Below are 14363 nucleotides of genomic sequence, written 5' to 3'. Positions count from 1 at the left end.
GGTGTGACCAGACATGAAAGAACCTAAAATATTTAAGGGTACAGTGAGAAAATCAAGGCTTACAAAACCACATTTGTAAAAAAAACAACAACAACAACAACAAAAAAACAACAACAACAACAAAAAAAACCACATTTGTCAGAACCAAACAGAGACACCCTTAGGGAAAATGCCCAAAGCCCCACTGCCCAGATAATGCCATTGTCGTTATCTGGTCAAGGGGCAAAAATCTAATGCCTGAGGTCTCAGCTTCAATCTCCCTTCTCTTTTTACTGCCAAGGAAGGCGTCATGCTCACCCTCTGTGGTTGGACTATTGAATGGTGTGTAAGACTGGCTGACATTTACTCGGTGGTTACCTATGCCCAGCCTCAGTATGCATGGATCCTCGCTGTTGTATCGGCTGCTTTTGTCTGTCATCTTGTGGCTCTGAGTATTCTGGGCATCTGTGTTAGTACATGAAGTGAGGTGATGCTGACCTGGAGGGGATTGGTGGCTTTGGGGCTCATCTGGATTCCTCTTATCATTTTTATTTTGTTTAGAGATTTTATTTATTTATCATGTATACAGTGTTGTGCCTGTATCCAGAAGAGGGCACCAGATCTCAATCCAGATGCTTGTGAGTCACTGTGTGGTTGCTGGGAATTGAACTCAGGACCTCTGGAAGAGCAAGCAGCTCTCTTAACCCCGGAACCATCTCTCCAGCCCCTTATTATTTTTATTGCTGCCTATTCTGCTTGTTTCTGGCAAGAAGGTTCCTGTAGAGTATTGATCTGTATTCAACACCCTCCATACAGATTCTCTCGCGCTGCTCTGCTGTCCTGCCCGCAGGCTGCCAGTATTCTCACCTATTCCCACTGGGTAGGGGGTGGACTCCTGTGGTCAGTGCTCATAGAATCTCCACAAGAAGTTAAGCAGAAACCCACGTTCTGCAGGGCTAGCTCTGTAGGGCCTGTCTGCCAGGAACACTTCCTGATGCCGCCTTGCCTATCCCCCGCAGTTCTTTTGGAGACAGTGTGGAGGAGACCTGTTATGTGGTTGCATTTAATGCTATCTGCTGCATGTTCACTGCCCTGAGATGGACTGCAGCAGAGCCTGTCACAGTTGCTGCCTGTGCACCCCTTTCTCCTCCAGCACCATGAAGATCCACAGTCTGTCTGAACACTGACAGGTTACTTGATGGGTTGTTATCTTTGGAGGCATCCGGTGTACAAACACATCCTTCTTGGTGGTGCTCACTTCTGCTGATGAAGTCATGTTCATTTCTTACTTGGAACCATTTTATTGTCTTTAATAATGACCTTGTTGGCCACTGGCTGCCACCACCACTGTACAAAGCAACCAGGGCCAGAACCCCCTGAGTGCTGCTTTAGAGGGCAGTGGTGGCTTTGGGGTCCTTGCCTCACTGATCCTGGTGGCAGTAATGACAGATAGACAGTCAGTATCTCTGAAGTCTATTCTCTGTTCTTGCTACTGACCAGACTTTGAGCTCCCCACAAAAATTTAGCTGCTAGTAATATATTGCTGTCGACTAGAATCTTTGCCAATAACCTTGAAAGCCAAGTAAAACATATTTTCTATGTTATGCATAGAAACAAGCAGTGGAGGGGCTGGAGAGGTGGCTCAGTGGTTAAGAGCATTGTCTGCTCTTCCAAAGGTCCTGAGTTCAATTCCCGGCAACCACATGGTGGCTCACAATCATCTGTAATGAGGTCTGGTGCCCTCTACTGGCCTGCAGACATACACACAGACAGACTATTGTATACATAATAAATAAATAAATAAATATTTTTTAAAAGAAATAAGCAGTGGAAATATGTAGGAACACCAAGAGATATCTGTACAACTGCACTAAAAGATACATAGTTCATGGGACGAACAGAAGTGCAGTGTGTCATATCTGTCAACTAGAGGTTTACGACACCAGAGCTCACCATGAAGCAGCGCAAAGGGCCGTACGGTGGTGACAGTCGGGCAGTGACTGGTGTATTATCTCTTGGTACTGCACCATTTAGGTTTCTCTTGAAAGTTAATGGTGTCCTACACTAGTGCACATCAGTGCCGGTGCGCATGAGATTTGATCTTTTCTCTTAGGTTTACATGTGTTTTGTGGTAGTAGATGATAAAATACCTTCAAAATCCAAACGTCCCAAGTCTGAAACTCTCTTGAGATCTGAGATTCAGATTTCAGAATGCTGTCATTTGGCCATTGAACACTCTCCAAAGGTCGGAGGGTGGAGGTCCTCGGAGGGAATGATCGGATCCCATTCTCCGTTTCTTTCTTCATTCCTGTGAGAACAACCCACAAACCCCTGCAGGCTATTCCAGATGTGCCACCATTGCAGAATCAAAGGCAATTTGCACTTTTGTGACTGGCTTATTTCATTTAGTGTAATGTCTTCAGCTATCCAGTCCGGTCTGAACCCTCCAAGGGACCACAAAACTCTGGAGAATTTGATGAAAGTTAAGGATCTTCCCATCAGAAAAATGGACATTAAGAAATAAACTGGGAAAATCAGCATAAAATTTATAATACAATCCCTTATGGTGAATCTGTGATCTCCAGCTTATGAACCTTTATCCCACACCAAAAAGCACATGGAAAATAGAAATTAAAGTCCAGGCCTGAGCCTAACTAAGCAGGGCAATGTCTAGGAGTGAACACTCCTACAGGCACTGAGGGCCAGTCCACACAAAAGTTTGGAAGGCAGATTCAGACACCAATGCCCAGACATGTGATCCCAGAGCTTACACCACCGCTTCCTCCTGCCAGGGTGGAGTCAACCTAATCCCTGGTGTTTGGTAAACAAACAAGGAAGTTGGAAGGAATGAGCTAGACAGAATGCAGAAGGGAGTAGGGACATGTCAAGTGGTCAGTTTGGGGGCAAGTGCCTGAAGCCCATCTCTGTCCCCACAAATGTGCATGTTACCCTCATTTCATCTAAACAACATCAATACCCACAAACAAGCTTACCCTTGCTTCACCTAAACAGTGTCCACGCCATCTCAGTGCTTACCCCATCTAAACATTGTTAACACCCCTCAGTGTGTGCTTACCCCCCCCCGACCCGCTCCATCTAAACAATGTCCGCACCCCCTTAGTGTGTGCTCACCCCCCCACTCCATCTAAACAGCATCAACACCCACAAATGTGCAACACCCACAAACATGCTTAAACCCCCCTCTTTCTAAACAACATCAGCACCCCTCAGTGTATTTTGGTTGTACCTTTTATTGGTTGATGGATAAATTTGGCTTTGAGTTAACTTTCTTTGTTTTCCTAGAAAGCTGATAAAAGTAGATTGTCAGCTATATTATCAGACAACTATTTAGACTGGAAATGCAAGAAAAATCAAAGTTAAAAAATAAAATCTTACTCCATACAAATGAACCATGTGTCATACAAATGGACTAATGCACAGTTGCTTACTTTTGTTACATTAGATATGAGTTCTATATAAACGAGGTTTTTACAATTATGTGTTTTTAAAGAAGCTTCCGCTGGGTTTATTTTTAGCTGAAATCGAAGCAGCCAGCTTGTTTACACCGTGGGATTGCCACTAGAGGGTTCCCTTGTTGTTAGAGTGGGAAGTGAGTGAGCTCTGGAAGGGTCTGAATCTAGGCTGCTGCTGCTCTTGCCCTTTGGACACAGCTGACACTCTGCCCTCTGCTCTCCCAGGCATTCTCAGCCTTCTACTTTGTGATGGATTTTTTTAAGAAGATGGAAAAAGACAGTGTCTCCTCTCCAGAAAAGATGACTGAGACCTTAAAAAGTTTTTGTTCAAAGCCTTGGGAAGAGGTAAGTGACTAGAAATCACAACTGTGAAATTGGTCCTGCACTCGCAATGCCATGGAGGGTGTGAATCTGTTCATGACCTCATGCTGATTTGACAAAGGTCCAGCAAATGTGTTCGAAGGCCGGAGAGTGGGCTAGGAATGCCATCATCGCCGTGCCCTGATGATTTATAGTGGCTCAAGCAACAGCCTACGTTTCTTACTTAATGCACAATTTTGCAACAAGCAGCTGCTCCCATGGGTTTAGTGGCTTCTCTCTCACTCAGCCATTGCTTCTTCAGTTTAGTTGCCATGGATACAGGATGGCTGCCATGGCCTTTATAGGTCAAAAGAAGGAAGAAGCAGATGCATCTATCCTTTTTCAGTATAAAATAGACCATCCCAGAAGTCCCTCATCAAAAATAAAATCATCCCTTTATTTTTAAAAGCTGATTTTTCTATTGTTTTGTTTCTGATTGATACATTTTTATGATATACAATATATTTCAATGTTATATGTACATCATACATATATCATCGTATCAGAACAATGATTATAATTGTCACCTTAATCATGTACCATTTGTTTGTGGTGAGAGCATTCAACAACATTTACTAGGTTTTAAAATCTGTAGTTTGTTATTGCTAATTATAGTCAAACTACCGCACGAGAGAAGAGCAGAGTTTATTTCTTTCTGATGATGACCTATCACCTCCTTACTGACCTCCCACCATTCCTTGTACCATTGCTTTTCCTGTCCTCTGATAGCCAACACTCCTTGTCTCAATGATATGAAATCTTTTGTGTGCTATTTATTATATAATAATGGGTTTCATTATGAATGGTTTACTTTTTAATATTCCATATAAAAATAATTCAGTATTTGTCTTTTTGTGTTTGGTTTACTTGACTTAATAATAGCTTTCTCCAGGTTCATTTGTATTGTACAAAATGGCAGATTTCATTATGTGGTGTGTGTATGTGTATGTGTGTGTAAGAGAGAGAGAGACAGACAGACAGAGACAGTGAGAGAATCATCGAGTAAAAATGCAGATCCTGAGTTCTGAGTTCGAATCCCTGGGTGAAGAAGGCCACCTTATTCAGGAATGTTGGTGCTGTCTGTCCTCCAAGGGCTGACCTGAATGCTAAGGCTTTGTTGGACATTGTTTCCTTAAGATGCCTGTAGAGGCCCTGCACTAACTGTGAACACTATGTAAGACTCTCTGTTTAAACAGAGACCAGTGGACTTCCTTCTGAGAATGCTTTCATGGCATTTAATACGCTAACACATTGTTGAGTTATCCCAAGCATAGGGGATGGAATTAGATGCTGAAACTGATTGTTTCTGACGCTCCTAAATGGAAGGAAGGAACTACCTTTTCCCTAGAACACTTACTGTTCTCACCCAGAGCCCCTAGGAAGAAAAACTTCCTTGGGAGACCCAACTGAAAACCCTACGCCCTCCAAGGAGTGAAGCGCCATCCCCACAGCCTGTAGGAGAGACTGACCCTCAGATCCATGGGAGCTGGGACTTCTTTGGCTCTTTATTGGATCTATCAGTGAAAAGGAGCCACAGAGGTGCCCATTCTACAGGTTTGATATTTCCCTCACTACCTCTAGGTAAAAGCATCTAATCCGAAAATAAAGGAGAAGTACCTGAATGAATACTGCTTCTCTGGGGCCTACATCCTCACCCTCCTTCTGCAAGGCTATAACTTCACAGGCAGTTCCTGGGACCAGATTCGTTTTATGGGCAAGGTAACTTGGGGATTGGCTGGGGGTGTGGAAGTTGGGAGGAAGTTGGTGAAAGAAGCAGTTTTGAAGTTAGAAAAGGTGGGAGTCCATGTGATTTAAGTTTTGACTCGACACCTGTTCCATCTACCATCCCGCCAGCTGGCATGGGTGTCAAGCCCTTCTGGAAACAGCAGGCAGCTATAGGCTGCGTCTAATGACAGCTGTTCACATTCTATCATTCACCTTTCTGCACACACAACTCTTAACTGATTCTCAAAAGGTCAGTTTATTCATTTACTAGTATTTCATCAGCCGTTGTCCACCCTGACTTCAGAATTCCCCAGAGGCGCCCCTTTGTGACTCAGGAAAGGGCGATCTTGGTTTCTTATCAGCCTTGCTAATGGGGCTGTTGCTTGGCAGCACGGCCTAGAGCGAGATGGAGGAAATAGCTTCCCTGCTGTGCTTCCCCACAGTGCCACCTGCAGGCATCCAGAAGTAAAGAAGCAAGCAGCCTGTGTGAGCCCATTTGATGCCAAACACCACAAACAAGCGGTCTCTGTGTTGCTAGCCCCATGCCTGTTAACGCCTAAAATGTTTTAAAATACAGTGCTCTCAGACAAACCAAAACGTTGAACAGGATTATGGCAGCTCCGGTGTACTCGTGTGCTAATACTCTTACTGATGGATCTTGCCTGGTCCTTATTTTAACATCCCAGACTTCCTTCCATGCTATAAGACTATTTCATTTTTTTTTTTAGAAGGATCTGTGTTAAATTTGGTTGATACATTGGACAGTGTGGATTTATATTCTTGGAATGCTACTGCATGATCTGATGTCTCCAAGTTGGGGTGATGACTCCCCTAAATCTCGAGACTTCTTTGACATGTACAGTCAGATAAGGTTTCCAACCCACGTCAAGAGGAAGAAATAGTCCTAGTGACATGATTGTCAATATGGGCTAGGGTCGGGAAGAAGGGGTATTGTAAGTTGGCACAACCTCTTAGGAGATATTTTTTGACGCTATGTGCTAAAAGCCTTAAAAGTGTGTCCATCACTTTGTCTTATTTTTTTCATTACTTGAGTACTAAGTAATTGGTTAAAATGGGGAAAAGCAGTCTGTGTTGGAAGTGACAAGTATTACTAGGTGAATTGTCCCAGACACAATTTATTATTTACTTGTTTATTTTGTAAAAACAGCAGCAATATATTCTCAGAGGACCAGAAGGAAATGTCGCAGGAAAGGCCTGAGCAAGTCCTGTGTTTCCTGTGTGGCGTTGCCTGTAGAGCTTTGGGTTTTTTCTTCAGGCTGCCTGTTTTTGCTAACTTCTCTATGTCACCGTGGACAGCTCTTGTCATACAACGTCTCCAAAATTATTATTCAAATATCACCTCTATTGCTGCAAGTTCTGAGTGACTGGAAATTATTTTTTCCCGAAGGCTAGAAGGTCAAAGAATGCCTCATAACTTAATAAGAATCTTTATCAGCAGCGAGGTGCATGGCCTTCCAACTTCACAAAGCTAACTTGCTGGAATGATTTCCCCCGTGAAGCCCTGGGTCTACATGGCTTCTCTGGCCTGGCAAGGATGTCAAAAGCTAGAACCAATCATTATTCCTTCATCTTTTTACCTATTTCCGGTTACCCCTCATTTAGTCCCTCATCTCGTGAAACAGAAAGAATGTGGACTTCTCATGGTCTCTTTGAATTAAGTGCTTCCAGGCAGGTAAACTGGACAGACATTCAGTAAGCTTCCTGAACGTCTAGAATGTAGTGGTGAGCCTCCAAACTCTAATCATTTGCTTTGTTTTTCCCTCCACATCGTTCCCAATGTAGCATATAAAGTTAATCTATTGTGTAAAGTATGCAGGGTGTTCTCTTCCTATTGGGTGCTCAGTGTTATGGGAAGGGTTGCGTGACCACTATGGATTATTTTTTTGGACCACAAACAATGGGGTTTTTCCGTACTGTTTTCAGATCGAGGACAGCAATGCAGGGTGGACATTGGGCTACATGCTGAACTTGACCAACATGATCCCAGCTGAACAGCCGCTATCCCCACCTCTTCCTCACTCCACCTACGTCAGCCTCATGGTCATCTTCTCCCTGATCTTGGTTGCTGTAGCCATCACATGTCTGCTCATCTATAGCAAGCCTTCATATTTCTGGAAAGCGTCTGTATAGCAGGAGCAGCAGGAATTTGCTGTGTGGAGTGAGAAAGCAACTTGCCCAGGGAGCGTGTTCCTCCCTTTAGGGGACTCCAGAGTCACCGTCCCTGCTTTCCAGGGACAGTCTGGACCAACACAAAGCGACTGAGGCTTTTGCTGAAGCCTTTCCTTGGGAACACTCAACCACCTCCACTGCAAGGACTTCCGGTGATGTTCTCTTGACTTTCCCAGCTACCTTCCCTCTCCTTTGTCCTCTGTGCTTGTGAACATGACTTTCATGGTCTGCGCTTCAAATAAAGAACAATACCAACTTTATCTCAAAGAACTAAGAGTCCCGAGTGCTACACTGCCCAGTGTGAGCTGGCTGTCATAGCTTTGGGACTCCCCTCCCCCATCTCGTGAGAAAGCCATGCAGTGCCTTTGGAGAGAAGAGACACAAACCCATTCCAAGCCTGCCCTTTGGATAGGAGGATTTTCTGAAATAGATGTATACATGCTAAAGCCAAAGAGTGTTGTGCAAAGGAGCCGATGTGCTTGTGCCATTGTTGTGATTCACCGTCTGCTGAAGATAAGAGTGGAAGCCGTGTGTGTATTCCTGCGTGGTGCCAAGATGCTCTCAAGAAGAGCACACGGGCCAGAGGTTTTTGAAAAGCAGATGTACACATTAGCATTTTGGGGATACTGTGTGATAGTAGTGTGTGTTGCTAGGAAGAAAACTATAGTTGCCACTCAGGACTTGGAAAATATAGCCTCTTGTATATACCATCTTGTAGAGCTCTGTGGTTTTTACGTTAAAATACACATAACATAAATTTCACCATATTCGCATTCAGCTCAGTACAACGGAATATCATTTAGTACATTTACAGTGTTATACAATTATCACTATTTTGAAGACTTTGTTTCCAGTTATGTGTGTATGCATGAGTACAGTGAACATGGTAGCCGGAGGAGGGTATCAATCCCTCGGAGCTGGAGTCAGAAACAACCGGTTGTCAGCTGTCCAGTGTGAGCGCAGGAAATCAAACTGGGATCCTCTGCAAGAGCAATGTGTGCTCTCAACCTCTGAGCCAGCTCTCCAACCCCTACGCCGCTATTTTATCCCCTTCTATAACCAAGGTGTTGGCCGGGGACAAGAGCACATATGAGTTTTCTCAAACCACAAACTGTTCCGTTGATCACTAAGTAGACTCTGCTCCGCAGAGATGGCTTACTGGGTTTAAAAGCCATACAGCATCCTAGTGGCCCAAGACTTAATTTAGCGAGGGGGGCAGGCTTTTGCCCACTGTGGTATTTACACATCAAGTGTTGCTACCCCTGTGTTATACAACACGTGCCTTATTTCCTTATTTCATGGAGTGTTTCGTGGGGTAATGTAGTGAGAGCTGCGGGCTGTGTTCCTGCCACCCCAGCTCATGGTCACCTGGCTAGCTTATGCCCCAAAATAATGACACACAAGTTGTATTCTTTTAAACACTGCTTGGCCCATTTCTATTCATGTGTGTAGCACCCCAAGGTGTGCTTACCGGGAAGATTCTAGCCTACGTCCATCCTGGGTCGGAGCTTCATCGCGTCTGCCGGGGAGAGGGGAGCATGGCATCTGTCTCTCAGAGGAGCTGCCCTGCATCTGAGCTCACTTCCTCTTCCTCCCAGCATTCTGTTCTGTTTACTCCACCCACCTAAAGGCTGGCCAATCAAATGGGCCAAGGCAGTTTCTTTATTAGCCAATGACCTTCCTCCATCAGGGTAATGGCTAAATGGTTATTTTATTATGGAACAGTGGGAGAGGTCTTGTACCTTTCCTATGAGTACTGCTGCAAGAATTGTTGAGCAGAATTGAGCAGTGATGTATCCTCACTCTGCCCCAAGTTGTCTGCCCATCTCTGGTCTGGGGACGTACTGCTCAGAAAGGAAAGTTTCCCATAAACTAGATGTCAAGTGCTGCATATCTCTTGGGCAGTCAAGGCATTTCTCCTTTTTACAAGTGTCTTCTGTTATTCCCAGTGGATGTGCTGACTGTATCATAGGTGCCATTGACCATAGGCGGAGCATCTGTGGGATGTTCTGTGCTTGGGTGCACGGTGTTCATCTTCCCGTTCTGTTCTCACGGCAGTCTGAAGAAGGCAGCTCTTACGGCTCCCAGTGCTCATGGCAGAGTTGTGTGCAAACTCACATCATTTTCTTTTTCTTTTGTTTTTGTTATTGGTTTTTTTTTTTTTTTGCTTTTTTTTGTTTTTGTTTGTTTTAAGACAGGAATTTTCTATGTATCCCTGGCTGTCCTGAAACTCACTCACTCTGTAGACCAGTCTGCCCTTAAACACAATATCCACCTGCCCCGCCTCCCTGGGATTAAAGGCATGGGACACCGCACCTGGCCATTTTCCTCCTTTGGGACACCCCACTACCACAGCTGCCAATATGTTGGAATTCAAAATGACTAGTTTCCTTCAAAGAACGAAGATATCTCTTGTTTAATTACATTTTTGTCTTGTTACCCAGGTTAAAAAAAATAATGGAGACAGGTACAACCTAATCTCAGTTCCATTGGCGGGAAGGTTAATCCAGAGTTCTTCTTTGGGCCCTTCTGGGTGGAGCAGGCTGAAAAAATTGAGCAACTATCAATTATTTTTAATATTAGATTGCTCATTTGTAGTTAATTATTGTTCATCTCTAGACTTTTACCCAGGACTCAGAATCTGGTTCTGCTCACCCTATTCCTTTGCAAGTTGGTATTTTTTTTCTATGAGCCTACAAGGGCAACCAGTCAGCAGAAGTGGGCTCATCAGGATATAAATAAAAACATGAAATTACAGAACTAGACTTTGTATGTGTGTGCACATGGGTATGTATGGGATAGAAAAGTGTCACTTCATCCAAATAAATAAAAAAATATAATGTGACATAAACAAAAGTCTCAAAAGTGCATTTCATTTTAGTGTTTTGTTAACCAAGATCCATAAGGGAAACAGATGGTATGTTCCAAGGCAGGAAACAAGCAGAGTTTAAGAAAGAGATTAAACTCAAAATATTCCCATTTCAATAATTAATCAATGTAAAAATTACTCATATATGGTTTCAAAATCCCACGCTTCCAAACCCTGTTGCGTGTATTACATTCACTTCATGATGAAGACTAGCCACCTTGTAGGCACCCAACACTGGCTACATGTTGGCATATTGGCACATTTGGAAAATGCTTCTGATGTTTACAAGGTAGGTAAGAGGTAAGCTCTCGTTGCCTTCTCCTTGGGGAGTGTGGGCTGCAACATCCCTGTTGTTCTCTTGTTACACTTAGATATGAATGGTATTCCTAAACAAGCTGTTTAGATCCCAGCTGAGCATTTCTCTGTATTCCTATGGCTTTGCTACCTTTGTGTGACAACGGGGCCAAGACAGGTAATGTGAGCTTGAGAAAATTTCACTTGGAATTAGAGGTAATACTTCATGTTTGCATTTCTCAAAATGTAAACTTCATTGTCAAAATAAAAATCAAAGATTATCTTTAAAACCTTCAAAAAAAAGTCTTATATGTATGGGTATTTTGTCTGCATATTGTATGGGCCCCACCTGCATGTAATGCCCAATGAGGCCAAAAGAGGGCATCAGAGCCCCTGAAACTGGTTTTGTAGGGGATTTTGACCCACCATGTTGGTGCTATGAATCTAACCTGGTTCCTCTAGAAGAACAGTCAGTGTTGGTTCTCTATAGCATCATTTTTTTTTTAAAAAAAAAAAAAAAGTAGAAACAGCTGTGCACGGTGACACATACCTTTGATTCCATCCTGGTCTACATAGTGAGTTCCAGGACAGCTAGGATAGCCAGGGATATGTAGAGAGACCTAGTCTCAAAACAAAGCAAAAACAAAGTAGAAATGATATAGAGTACTCTTGTATGGAATTCTTTAAAAAATAATAAACAAGAAAAAATTTAGCTTTAAAAATAAAAAAACTCAATTTAAACCATACCATCCCTGATTGAAATCATAGGCGATATCCTGTTGCCTACAAGATCGATCCCTAGCAACACCCAAGCTCCAATAGTCCCTGGCTCTAAGCGCTCTCCAGGCTCACGTCCCATTTCACCCGCAGGTGATCCTTGTGTTCTGACCAGGTAGGTCCGATCTGATTGGGCTACCTTTGCTCCCCTCTACCTTCAACGCTCAGCCCGGGTGTCCTTCCTGCTGCAGGATCTCCAGGCCAGCGACTTCCTGTACTACCACAGCCCTTCAGAGCTTCATTAGAAAGCTCAGCCCATTCTGTCTAGAATATGCTCCTTGGGGCAAAATATGTGATCTGTTTCCTCCTGAAAGGCGGGACTTAGAGACATTTTAGTGGAGGGACAGTCCTAGCCGACCTCTCTCCCGACTGCTCGGCCAGCTAGAAACCTCCGCCCCTAGAGAATTCCCTTGATGTGACTGTACTCTGCACTGCTCGGCTGACTGGGCAGTGAAACCTTTAATTACTCTAGACACATGGAGATTTTCCCACTGATCAAGTGCAGTTTAGTTTCTGAGTAGTTCATCGTCCAGCACTAGACTGTGGATATTAAAATGGAATTGCATGGATTTAAATGAACCTTAAACGGTCATGCTTATCAACATTTAATGTACATAGAAATCACCTGACTCCCAGAGGTTGTCCTCTGACCTCCTCATGCATGCCATGGCATGTGTGCACCCATGCAATAAGCACAGACAGAAATACATAAGTAAATGTAATAAAGAGGAAGTCCTTGATGGCACGGTGGGTGCTGGCGGCCAGACACTACGTAGGACAATACCATGTAAGGAAAGGAAAAAGATTACTTTTTCTACAAGTGTGGACATAAAAGAAAGAAATCTGAGGATTGTTTTCCTTTTGCTGTTTTATGAGGAAGACAGAGCTGGTGCAATGAGGTGGGGAAGGGGTGAACCTGATGCTTAAGTCACCAGTCATGTCACAAGAGCCCAGAAGGGATAGTATGGTTGGGACCCAGGACAGGTCAGCTGTGATGGGCCGGGCATACTCATTCTCTTGGAGCAGGAGCAACAGCTGTCTGCTCGTGCTAGGTTGGCCTGGTGTCTAACGTTCGTGTCTGAATCTCTGCTGCATCTAAAAAGCAAAGTCAGCTGCTGAAAATTCAAGGCTGACAGTGGGGTGGGCTTGAGAAGTGACAGAAATTAAACACCAGCTGTGGGCAGGAAAGGAAATGACAGGAGGGCTGCCCCACGGACTGTGCTGTGTGCTCTTGGGACTCATCTGTCTGTGCGATTTTATTCATTATTATTACTAATTCAATTTAGTGTCTTTTTTATGAGCCCAGCAGTGAAGGGCACCTGTTGCTCTTACAGAGGCTGTAGTTTGCTTCCCAGCACCCACATGAAGCAGTTCACATTTGCCTCTAACTCCAGCTCCAGGGCGCCTGGAATATATATATATATACAGACACATACAAAAGTTTCTTTATTCAACCAAGGAAATAAAAAAATTAAAGTATTTTAGAATGTGTTTCTTTTTCAGTGATATGGAGAGAAATGGTTGGACTAAAGCCACAAAGGCGGGAGAAACAAAAATCAAAGAGATTTTGGGCTGGCGAAGAGAACACAGAGCCAAGCAGCGCGGTCCATGAGTGCAGTGGACACCATAATGACAAACAGTGGTCAGGGACATGAGCTTGATGACGTCAGAGATTAAAATTAAATGGAAAGAGGGGCTAGCCCAGGGGCTGGGCTGGGTTGAGAGTGCTGACTGCTCTTACAGGTGACTCTGGTTGAGTTTCCAGCACCTACAGGGTGGCCCACAATATCAAATTTCAGGGACCCAGCACCCTCTTCTGAGGTCTGTGGATGCTGTACATCCATGGTGCATGTACATTCATGCAGATAAATGCTCAGACACATTTTTAGGGGCAATTGTTGCTCTTGCCAGGATCCAGATTAAGTTCCCGGGATTCACGTGGTGACTCACAACCATCCATGACTCCAGCTCTAAGGAATCCAAGGCTCTCTTCCGACCTCTGAGGGTATCAGGCACACATGTGATGCACAGACTACGTGTAGGCAAAACACTCATACACATAAAACTAAAAATCTTGAAAAAGCAAAGACAAAAGAAGCAAAGGTGAACAGAGAATGTCAGAGTTTTAACCACAGCGATTGGCGGAACTCAAGGCTCTAGGCCTGGGCACACAATGACTGTTGCAACCTTCCTCAACCCCAGGATCCTGCAGTGAAGAAAAAAAGACTCAATTTGGTGCCAAATTCCTTTATGAAGGGATTATGATTCTGACCAAGTAATCATACCGTAGGTCAGGGTTTCTTGTTTGTAGCCACACCTGTTCTCAACAACTTTGAAAGAATAAAAATAAGCTCAAACTCTCTGACCTTTAGTCAAGATGGAACAGCACTTACCTCTGTGGGCCCCCACATTAGTGCTAGGATTGCAGACATAGGCCACCATCCCCAACCTTCACTTAACCTTTACAGATGGCATTTTAGACTCAACTGCCCAGACAGGTTGACGCCCTAAGTAAAAGGTGACCAAAATAAAGAAGATCATAAAAAGGCGACTGATGCTGAGTCTCAGGACCAGAGCTAAGAAGGCCACTGTGAAATGCCTTGGAGCAGCTTTGCCTGGAGAGAACGGAAAGACCTTCTCTCTGCACAGAAAACAGCTGCAGACTGCACATCATTGACTACTGCGGCTTGGGTGGT

General features: G+C 44.0%; 1 protein-coding gene across 2 annotated transcripts in view; it reads left to right on the top strand.

Moving 5' to 3' along the window:
* The window catches only part of Entpd1 (ectonucleoside triphosphate diphosphohydrolase 1), a 121303-nt gene extending 112129 nt beyond the window's left edge, over window positions 1-9174 (top strand). For both annotated transcript variants that reach the window (XM_057779543.1, XM_057779545.1), the window contains exons 8-10: window positions 3678-3797; window positions 5394-5531; window positions 7482-9174. In XM_057779543.1, the coding sequence (XP_057635526.1) occupies window positions 3678-3797; window positions 5394-5531; window positions 7482-7688 (465 nt within the window). In that variant the 3' untranslated portion in view covers window positions 7689-9174. The remainder of the gene's footprint in view (window positions 1-3677; window positions 3798-5393; window positions 5532-7481) is intronic.
* Window positions 9175-14363: the final 5189 nt, after the last annotated feature.

The sequence above is a fragment of the Chionomys nivalis genome, chromosome 8, assembly GCF_950005125.1.
Source record: "Chionomys nivalis chromosome 8, mChiNiv1.1, whole genome shotgun sequence".
NCBI classification, from domain to species: domain Eukaryota; kingdom Metazoa; phylum Chordata; class Mammalia; order Rodentia; family Cricetidae; genus Chionomys; species Chionomys nivalis.
Note: the sequence above shows the minus strand (reverse complement) of the source record. Positions and strands in the feature narration are given on the sequence as shown.